General features: G+C 41.0%; 1 protein-coding gene across 1 annotated transcript in view; it reads left to right on the forward strand.

Annotated features, from left to right (window-relative positions):
• The window catches only part of cfap20dc (CFAP20 domain containing), a 29,353-nt gene extending 19,016 nt beyond the window's left edge, over positions 1 to 10,337 (forward strand). The window contains exons 13-16 of the mRNA XM_053440044.1: positions 704 to 979; positions 4,789 to 4,850; positions 8,804 to 8,898; positions 9,742 to 10,337. Of these exons, the coding sequence (XP_053296019.1) occupies positions 704 to 979; positions 4,789 to 4,850; positions 8,804 to 8,898; positions 9,742 to 9,848 (540 nt within the window). The 3' untranslated portion in view covers positions 9,849 to 10,337. The remainder of the gene's footprint in view (positions 1 to 703; positions 980 to 4,788; positions 4,851 to 8,803; positions 8,899 to 9,741) is intronic.
• Positions 10,338 to 11,386: the final 1,049 nt, after the last annotated feature.

Consider the following 11,386-nt stretch of genomic DNA (forward strand, 5'->3'; position numbering starts at 1 on the left):
GCTATGGCCTGGTGTCATATTGTAGCTCATCAACAGCCCTGGTGCTTTTTTTGGTCTAGTTGTCTCTCTTTGTCTATAGTAATGTGTGAAAACTGATTTGGGCACTGCTGTAAAGGTCTGTACTGCCTCGCTCAGGAAGATCAGACTGCGATCCGTTACAAATTGAGGTAGGCCTGTGCTCCAGTTGAAAGATCCAGGATCAGAGGATAGTCGACTGCAGCGATCAGAAGGCCTGAAGGGAGATCTGTGACTTGGCTGTTGCTTTATGCATTTACACAACTCACTGCTGAGATATCTCCCAGCATCCTTCATCAGTGCAGCTCCTTACTGCTGATTCGTGCCAACTCCAGCAGGCAGCCCGCAGTGAAGGCTTTGACTGAAGGGTTGTCAGTGAAATATGACACAGAGTTTGTTTCCCCCTCCCTACATCCCCTGGTTTACCGACTGCCATTGATAGAGCACCATGGCAACACCAGGCCTCATCGCACTTTGTCAGGCAATTCAAGTTAGCGTGGTCCTTCAACCGAGGGATGCACCGTTAAAAGACCAACGTTCAAAGCTGCTTTGAGCTCTGTCCTACCGTCTGTTTACAATTTACACTACTTTGTTTGTCATTTTTTTTGCGTTAAGTGTATAATTCCCTTTGATCAATTGCTAGTACTGTATTTTGTTTTGCTTCTAAAAAGTTCTCTTTGTTTTCTAGGTGATTATTTTGAAGGAAGGAGACGATATGAGCCACGAGCCTGTTGATTCCAGTCATTACGGCTTACACCTGTTTGGCAGTCTGAGGATGCATGGGGATGATGATGATGCTGGTGCTGATGATGAGGAGGAGCTCAGAATGTTGGCGAGCCTAAAAAGGGAGCAGGAGGAAGATGAGAGTAGAGCCTCGGGCCTCAGTGCATCTCAGGTCCACCAGTGTAATGTCGGCGTCAGTGTGAGCAGTGACGACGCTTCCACTTGGACCCACATCACCATGGTCTGTGTCGTCGCACTCTGATACTCTTGATCTCTACCTGTCTGTCATTCCTTAACAAACAACAGACACGCCGCTTATCTGCAGATTACAATCATTAGCAGGCTGTTACTCTTTCTATCTCCTCCGTCTGGAATAATTTCTTGTGACCCTGATCCCTACCTGCTAATTTCCATATCGAGCCTCGTAACTTATGCCACTACAAAGTGCTAATGCACCTCTTTTTCCAGTGTGTTTTCTGCATTACAAAAGAGTATGTAGATAGAAACGCATTAATTGGCCTCTTAGAGCTTTTAAAGTACACCGGCATAATATCTACAGTCCCCTGCCCCCGAGACAAAAAATGATTTAGGTCATTTGAAATTATCCCCAGAAGTCTTTTTAGAATTCAGAGATGGTATAGTTCGCTCTTGGCTATTGAAGGTCATTTAGATCTATGGTCCATTAGCATAAGCACATTGCACTCATGACGAGCGAACAGTGCCCTGCCTGGCCCTGCTGGGTCCACTGTGGGATCCCCAGTGAATACAATCATTACAGATGCTTGAATTATAGGCCTGCTACCATTTCTGTCCATGCTGATATCCGTTCTCATACTGTGATTCGAGTAGAAGACAATGCATGCTGGTATTACCGGAGGGATTTTCATTTCATGGGTCCCTTTCGAGGACACACTGACGTGGTCACCAATAACAACGTGTGTCTTTAGACTTTAGATAATATATAACAGAAGCTGCAGTTCTCCACAGGGACAGGAAAAAGACTTAAATTTGACTTCCATCAAACACCGAAGGGGATGTTTTTTGAATAAGCAACAGTGCTTAACAATTCTAAATACACATGGCAACAGCACCACCAACAGCATAACAAGAATATCCTTGGCCAATAAAGTGAGAGAGAAAAAGAATCGGACTCTAAAAACAAATTAAAAAATATACAAATGCAGCTATGGCGACATTGTAACCAACAAAATTTCAAAAACAGCCTCATAAATGTAAAAAAAACAAGGCATTCATGGGAAAAGGAAGAGAAGAGTGGCTTTCTGGTGCTGGGACTGAAACTGACAAGCCATTTCTTGCCTCTGGGTGTTGTGATTTAAGTGGTCCCTGCTGCTGCAGCTTACCGTACCAGCTAGATGTAACTTCACCCCCCGAGGCAACTGCATGCTAAAACTCAGTCACTAGGCTGAACATAAAAGAATCAACTTGTAGACATGGGAAACTAACACTTTGTTGTGTGGCCCTATATTTGATGCATATTTCCTCGATTAACACTTCATCAAAGAAAGGAAGAAGTTAGTTTTCAATGTTCAAAACATCTCAATGTGGAGCAACAAATCCTATCTTTGTTTTTATTACAAAATTCTACAAGTAACCGCGTCCTAAAATATCATATTTAGTTCTCCACACAAAGCTGATGACACAGTTCCTCTGCTGTCTAAAGTTCTGCCAGTCAGTGTTTGTGCCAGAAGCGCTCACAAGAGACCATGATATCGTTCTGTTACAAATAGCTGGAGCAAGTTCACGGGAGAAAACCATGGATTTGATCTGTTTGTTGCTCTCAACATTTTGTATGGTGATGATATAAATCCAGTTTGATTCTCACCTGGAAGGAAAAAACAGAACTTAGTTTTTTTTTATGTTAGTTGACCATTCATTCCCATAAGGGTGGTTGATACCAATATAAATAATGCATTCCCCTGGCATAAGCATTCAGACCAACATAGTGAATGTTCTTAGGTAGAATTAAGTATCTGCGCATTGAAATAACCTCCCTTACCTTTCTTGTCACATCTAAATGACTTATATCCAGCGACGGTTATGCCTCCATTCGAACACTGGCCCTGAGCCCAGCATGAAGAATGTTGGAATAGAAAGTCTGCTAGAGCATCATTTAATAAGACATGTACAAGTACATTTTTGTAAGCAATGGTCTTATATATTATAAATATATTTAGTTGTGCAAGGCTGAGTCCGGCATATCTTATAGTCAAGGGAAAATTTGTGTTATTAGGTGTGTTAGGAGAGGAGGTGTTTTAGGTCTAAGATTCACTAGTGTAGTCCTGCTCAGCCTGTATATCTACCAGCATGGTTTTACTGTTGGGGTAAACAATAGGAACCTTAAACACAGAAGGAAAACAGGGACCAGAGTGTGGCTGCTCCACCGACTGTCCCCTGGTTCCCACCTGATAAATAGGGCAGTAAGATGGATGTCAAAAATTAAACACCAGCAGTGTTTGGTTGAACATCACCAAACAGGTTAGACAAGACATTTTATTCAGAGCAAGTTTATAACAAAAAGGTCTCTGCAGATTTTTATGTTTCGATAACAGAGTGCAGGTAAAGAGCCAGAAAAATTGAGTGGTTATAAATATGGACGATGCTTCTCCACTTGCCCCCACTATCCAGAAACGAATAAAAAAAAACCTTGACACAAAGCTGCCATTGTGCGCCCAAGACGTTATTTTGTGCCCTAGCAATCAGAGAATGGAGGTCATATCGTCCATCTTTATAAACAGTTGACGGCTCTTAAATAATAATAGGCTCTAAAGCAATGTTGACCAGAAACAAGAGTTTATTAATAATATTTTCTGTTGTACCGTCGTTCCACGCAGGGTTGAAAACATACACTTAGTCATACTGTTGTTGTGCAACCTTAAGCCAACACTGTGTTTCTGAAGAACTGTGGAGCGGAGGGTGTTTCAGTCGAGTCATCGCACCATCGCTGCAGCTGCAGACACAGAGCAGCGCTGCGTTCACACCCCTGACCACAGCGGATCAACAAGCGATGTCAAAAGGTTCAAAATAAGTGATGTACCAGTTTAAGCAGCTGAGGCGTTCTTCTAATTCTATTAGAAACAAATCTTTGATCCCTTTTGAAAGTGTGGCTCATGCAAGTTTAAAAGCCCATGTGAGGCGGTGGGTTTAATGTTACAGCCAGAGCACAGAAATGGCTCAGCTCTTATCTCCTCAACAGAATTTTCTCCATCACCCTTCAGGTAACTCATCATCATCAGTGCATATTACCTGCAGAATTCCACAGGGTACAATTTTAGGTCCCGACTTATTTTTAGAGGATTACATAAAGAAGTTACTGGAGCACACAGATAGCTAAAATTTACTTAAGCAATGCAGGCGCTGCAGCTCCGACGTGACTCTGCTTCTTCATCAGTGTCATGCAACATAATAGTGTTTAAACAGGCCCTGGGCTTAAATACTCTCCTGAGGCTATAATGTGGTTTTAAGCTTTGACAAGATTGAGATGGTGCACTTATGTTTTCTGCCGCTGAATATAACTACAGTGAAACCGTTCTTATCTTTACCTCTAATTATACCTCCACTAAAAGTCTCTCACTCTCTCAGCTCTCAAAACTGAAGCTGCTCTAAAAAAGATAAATAAAACTCAATTCTTCGCTTTGCCGTGGTTTGCTGCTCCGTCCATTTTCCTGTTATTTGTTTTTCTCTGTCTGCTTGCCAGAGAAACAGTGAAGTTTATTTTGCCTGAATCATATACATAGATCCCAGTTGCAAAATGAGGAAGGGAGGTGCAGATTGAAGCCATTTTAAGTCACATTTTCGTCATGATAAAACCTTTTGAATGTGTCTTTCTAAGGAAACAAGACATTTATGGAGTGTAATAGGCCCCTAGAGTGGGACTTTAAATAATAAACTGTTAGTGCACTGTATTGAAACAGGGAATTCAGAACCTGAAACATATTCTCAGTGTGCTGGGGTCTTTTTATTGTCCAGCCAGGAAACCTAAATACCTTTTGAATGATCCTTTTACCTTCTCTCCCTCAATTACCATTCCAGCCGGCTAATCAAGGTCACCACTATCAGAATGAAATGAACCCCCCACTACACTCAGACCCCAGGTAAGCAAGCCATACTGTAGAAACAGTAGAAACACTTGTTTTATGTTTTACACTTTCTTATGTATTGTGCTTAAAATGGCCACTCTGATATATTTCATGTAAAGCCTGGCAGAAGTGGCCTCCTGTAACCTGTTTTTGTACTTGGCTCCTTGTACATAAAACATCCCGTGAGATTCATGATCAGATGGTAACCACTGACTACAGTATAAAGCCTAAATGTCAACTGTCAGATAGATATGCAGATGGGGGCTTATCTCTCTCACAGATGAGAACAAATAAACCGATAGTGTTCCAGGCACTTTAGTTTCCTTCTCCCTCGGCTGCTGTTGGCAGTTTCACAAGTGCTAATTATTTTTTACTTATCATTGTGCTCGTCGAGTTCCATACCGGCAACTTTTTTAATGGCACAGTTTTTACCTTGGCTTTTGATTCAGTTATTAATATTAGATGTCAAGGTTCTGGTTCAGGTCATTAAAAAACATAAAAAAGCATGGTTTAGACATTTGGTTTAGCATTGACTTTCAGCTGCAATACAGGCAGAAATCCATCATTGATGAGGCGAAGGCCAGTTTCTGCCCAGTAGGAGCCTTGGTGTTTGTAAAACAAAACAGCCACAGGACAGGTTCCGCCTTGTTTTACCTGCCCACAGGTCACAACCAGAGCGGAGAGCTCGAACATTAAAAAAGAAAACACTTGGATGAATGGACCAACATCACTGCAGGAGGCTGAAGAATTTGTAGCTGCTATTTTATTTATTTTTCCACCAAAACTGCTGAAGTGTTTTCAGACTAAAGTACATGTAAAATGCTAAGAAGAACACACACAATATAGTGCCTCAATAAATGAAGTGGTGGTTGACAAAGTGCAATAGTGGAAAGTGGACAAAACTAAAAGGTAGCTTACCGCACTCCATCAGAAAATATCCCTTCATGAGTTCTTAACGTTTTTTTATGCAGTGCTGAAAGACGTGTCTGAGAGAGGAATGAAATCTGTAAAGAAATTAGCTCCGTAGTCGACATTGCCTGATAAAAATGAAATAGTTTAACCCTCAATAATGTTGCCTGAAGAGAAAATATGTCGGAGTTAAGGCTAATGTCAAATAGTTCTCAGAAGAAGATTTAACATGATCAACCTGTTGAGAACAAGAGGTTAAAGAAACTCAGCTGACGTACCTGTAATACTGACATTAACAATAGAATAAATCAAGATTATTACCGGGTGCATTGCACAGTGCGTATTGCAAACTCTCTGACTGAATTCCGAGCAGCTTCTAAAGCTTGTTCACAACTGTATCAAGAACCCCGGCCACGGCAGTTCTCCTCTGAGGGCTCCGGGGAGACCCCCCCCCCCCCTCTCAAATCTCCATCTCTTTGTGGGTACACACAACCATACGGCAGGTTACAACAGAAGACAAAGGGATTGCATCATTGTTCCGCTTCTCAAATTATGTAAGCGCCGCTTCACCAACACTTCTGATTTATTGATGAAAAGCAAGTTAGCCTGGTGTGAACACGTGTCGACTTGCATGTATTTACATATTTCAAATAGATGTATTCGCTGTTGTTTTAAAAGAGTGGAATATAATACGCCTGATCAGCGAGCAGGAGCAACTTTTGCTTCTTCTTTGACTTATTTCAGTGTGAACATGTCTTCGGGCCTTTTCACATTTTCAGTGAAGTTATTCTGTTTGATTTAAAGTCCACTGAAATAAATACTGCTATTGACAGACACCTCAAACACACTCTGCGGCTCTTGTCACGCGGCATCCACAGCTGTACTTCTGGAATTAGACTTCCAGAGCATTTACATATTGACGAGCAGCTGCACGGGAACTGTCGTTGTTTTCTTTCTTTTCTTTTAAGGCGTTTGCATTCTGAGACACCCTTGCAGTGAATTTGATCATGGTGGTTTGGCAGCATCCTGGCACCGCTGCACAGCTTCCTCACTGTTAAGCAGCTCACATTGTGTTTCTGGGCTCGACGCTGCCAGGGCTCCTCCAGCCTCTCTTATTGTGTTTTATGGGAGTCTTATGTCTGTCTAACAAACGTCAAACCATGAATCAGGCCACAGAGAACCTTGCGTAACAATTCAAATTGTTTTACAATGGCCTATTGTGAAGTTCAGTTGCCGGCTTGTCAGACAAACAGTCTCTGTGCTGTTTCACTGGGAGATATTTGCGAACCTTTATTTCAGTATGTTCCACAGACGAGCAGAAACGGTGTGCTCGCCCAAATTAAATCAAACTGATTTATTCCCTTAATCGCACATTTTTCCATATATCTGTATTATAATGACTTCAAAAATCTAAGAATTTAATCACTCACACCAAGTCCCACTTCCCAAGCTGAGGTCCAATTTCCAGCTCGGCAGCAGAGGGCCCTTGTCCTTGAAAATTGCTTCCATTAACGTTTGTACGCTGTTCCTGCCTATCACGCAGTCAAAGGGTTGTTAGAGTATGGTAAATGCTTTTGTTAGAAATAAAAATCAGAGCCTTGAGAGCGATAAGGCACTGGATCACTGCGAAAGTGTACGGTTAGACGTGGAATTCATTTCTTATTCACGCCAAAATGGATGGAAAGATCTGATCAAAAATGAAACTGTTAATGTTTTCATTTCACTTAAAAGCTGTGTTAATGTTACTTTTCTACTCCCTACAGGTTTTACAATATTATTTATTATACTATCAAACAGTTCTATGTCACTGCTGACGCCACACACCAACAAGATCATAGTATTTATGTTCATTTTTTTTTTCATATTGATGTTTGTTTATTTAAAAAAGACTATGCCCATTATTATCATGCCTTCTAAGGTCAAACATGTAAATGTGACAGATTTAGATTCACATTTATTTTCATCTACAGTCCCTGGCAGGTACATGCATTCAATTGACAAATCACAGATCTACACACACTGACACTATGCATAAATTATCAACAAATGCAGGAAAACGTGGACAAAGGCATATAGTACATATGATAGTAACACATTATAAAGACATAGATGTAGATGTAGATACTTCACTTGTCTCCATACAGAAAATAGAGAAATTAGGTAGAACGAGAAACAGTCAATTTGAAAATGGCCATACATTGCAACCATTAAGAATCGTATTATATTAAGTCTCATAATTTATTCAGTGGAGATAAATGTAAATCTTTTGATATTATCCTGCTGAATGTACCAACGTGGCAAGACTTCTCTGCATGTTCTCAGTGGACGTTCTTTGTTCTCAGCCAGAGCCACATTATCAGTCGTTGCCGTTCTGGATGGTGCCTCCGACAAGAGGATGTAAATATTTGAGTTGCCTGCTCTCAGCTGAATATTGTACATTTCACTTGCTCATTAAATATGCCATGATGCGCTCTTATGAGATGTTAAATCCAGAGGCAAAAGATGTGGATGGATAATTGTGCAACTGATGTATAGTCTAAAACGATTATGCATTCGGTTTAACGAAGGAATCTTGAAGCGCTCCCAAGTAATAATTCATCCTGTGGCATTCCCCCCCGGCTCTAATCCCTTACTCCATACTTAAACAGCAGTGTCTTCATTTGCTGTGGAGTGATTGATGTATAGTCGGAGCCTGTATGCTTCACAGACAGGGAGGATAAACTCATTTAGGGAGGTAAGGAAGTCTTGCGCTCGCTGACACAGACAAGGTTAAGACACCTACACAGGGCCAGAATGTGGACACTTGGAAGTCACAGCTTGAATCAGGATCTAATAAATGATCCTTCAGGTAAAACCCTGAGGCGGGGAGGCTAAGTGTGCAGGAGAAGTGGCTCAAGGACAACGGAGGCTGAGATGGGCTCGTGAGAGCACGCGATGATCGGACTTCATTGTTAAAATGTCATATCGCGGCAATTTGATGTGCAGGGTCCAGTGGTAGCACGGTGGGTGTAATGTTTTGTGTTGTCATAGCTGTGTGTCTTTTGTGGTGGTTTCCCCAGGGAGTGGATGGACGTGCCCAGCCCTCCCATTATGCCTCCCAGCCAGCCGAGAAGGTCAGGGAACACATGGAACGATTGGGAGAATTTCATCGGAGGTACAGTAACTCCTTTGGTCTCCAGACTCCTGTGAAGTCCGGGAGATGGCAAACAACTCACTGCTTTCACATCGACCACAGTAATTACACAGATGCAAACACGCAATGGAAACATTCGCGAGTGTCCGACTAATGTTCAAGTTTCCTGCCAAAGAGACTCTTTGTGCAGAGTGTGAGACTGTACCTAATTAAGAGTAAAAAAAAGCAACCCAGGAGAGTGGAGCTCTCTGTCCTCCACATAACTCCATAGGTCAAAAGAGACAGGCTCATTACAGGTCCGTACCCCCTAGACACACCGACAAGGTTAATTGATGAAACCTTTCCAGTTTACAGCATCATTTTAAAACCTCTTACACAATGTGTCTTATAATTAGTTTTCATTATCGTCGCCCAAGTTCTGATAAGATAAAAAACGTTCCTCTCGGAGCATTCCATAACCTTTTTAACATTTAACTGCCTGTCAGCTTAGCAGCTAAATTCTCATGCTTTAAAGTAGCGGGGATTACAGGGAATCTCTTTACAGCTTCATAATGTGGCGCCGGCTCTGGGTGTCTCAGGTCTTGATTGATGAGCAGAAAAAATGGCAGCGACAGAAAAACTTTTAAATCCACCTGAGTCTGAAGGTCACCTCAGTCGCCCGCGCTCTCTCAGCAAACAGTCGAGTGTGTGCCCCCCCCCCCCCCACCACCCCTTTTTTTTTTATATCTGGCACTGCTTTGCTACTGTACATAAAACAAAATTAAATACACAGATTACATTTATAGATTTTTGTTTGTGCAAATTCATTGACGTGGAATGCTGTTGCGCTTTAGAATGCTGAGTGCTTTTCTGGCATTATTTCAGGTGGCGGTGAAGAGGAGCTCGGGGACGAGTACTTGAATCTGCACTATGATTCTTGCCTGAACTGCTACTTCGATCCAAAGACGGGGAAGTACTACGAGCTCGCTTAAATAAAAGCTCCAGAGAATTGTAATTAATCCTTCATGTGACATTGACTATGGATGTATGAGTGAATGAATTCAGTTTTTCTTTTTAAGGCTTACCAAGCAGAAATGAACACCCCATTCACAAACACCCGTTGGTATTCTTAATTTTTTTTATTTTGTTATACTTTGGAAACTAACAAGAACTTTGTGACCCTATTAATAGTCATGTTAATGAGTCAAAGAGTGGGATTCAATTAACCACATACAATCTTTTAGCAGGAAGTGGAAGTGTTGCTCATTCACCAGCACGTGACGATATAAAAAGAGGCTTTTACAAAAGTCTCGGCGATCAAATGAATACGCCTCGTTTCATTTGGAATATTTCTGACATCTAAATTTAGCCCTGGGTAACTTTCAAAAGCAGGGGGTCTTGATCTTCATCATCGTCTCATAATTGAAAGTTGAAAATGTATTAATGTATGTGTTTATATCGTTTTAATTAAATTTTAAATTGAAAAGGCGGTGCGTGTGATTTCTTGTGTTTACCTCACTTTTAATTAACTGCAGCTGGACGGAGCTGCACTCGCCTGTATTTAGTCGCTCAAAAGGAGAAAATGGAGAAAAATAAAAGATAATTGATAATTTCATGCATTTGAAATGTTAAATATTCCTCTTTTTTTCCTACAACTATTTTGATGTAACAATTGTTTCACAGATGGACCTGTATCTATGTGTGCTTTTTTATTATTATTATTATTATTTTGTAATGGCCCGTAAATGTAACCAGCAATAACACCAGACGGAGAGCTCGTGGGACTGGCAGGTCTTTTCATCCGTCTTGCCAAAACACTGATCACACCTGATGAGCCGCTGAGACGAGACCGATTCATCGTTTACAGCCTGAGATGAAATGAAATGAAACAAATGGAACAAAAGAAGAGGAATAACAACATGTATTTATCTCGTTGTGATTCACGGTTGTTTTAATCAAACTTTTCCTCAACCGGATCTGTTACCGACCATTCATTAGGCCCAGCAAGTATAAATGGCTCAGGTCAGAGAGGGCGATTTTGCTAAATTAAAAAATGTAAAAGTGACAGTCTGTGCACGATTAGATTTTTCCACTTGTCAAAGACGTCTTTACTATTTGAGCAAACTAAGATGATGAGGCACAGAACCTGTTTTTCTACAAACTCCATATTCACTCCCGCGAGGCATGTATTCCAATTACTGTGAAAATCAAGCCTTACCTGAACGGGACCTTGGGTGTTGAAATATTAAAAAAACATTAAAAACATTTTAATACATTTATATGCTACCACCAAACTGATTCTACAGTGCCACAGTTGAATTCTTGGCACTAAATATAAGTTATAATCTCCCCAGTCTTGTATTTGAAGTGTGTTCTTAATGTTTCATGAGTATACCGGGCCACTCAAAGGGAAGATTAAATCTGAGATTTCGAGAATTAATTAGTTATATTAATACGAATATATTAATAATATTAAGAAAATAAAGTATTTTTAGACTTGTTGGGGCTCATCAGCCTCACATTATCAGGA

This window comes from Pleuronectes platessa, chromosome 2 (genome assembly GCF_947347685.1).
Source record: "Pleuronectes platessa chromosome 2, fPlePla1.1, whole genome shotgun sequence".
Taxonomy (NCBI): domain Eukaryota; kingdom Metazoa; phylum Chordata; class Actinopteri; order Pleuronectiformes; family Pleuronectidae; genus Pleuronectes; species Pleuronectes platessa.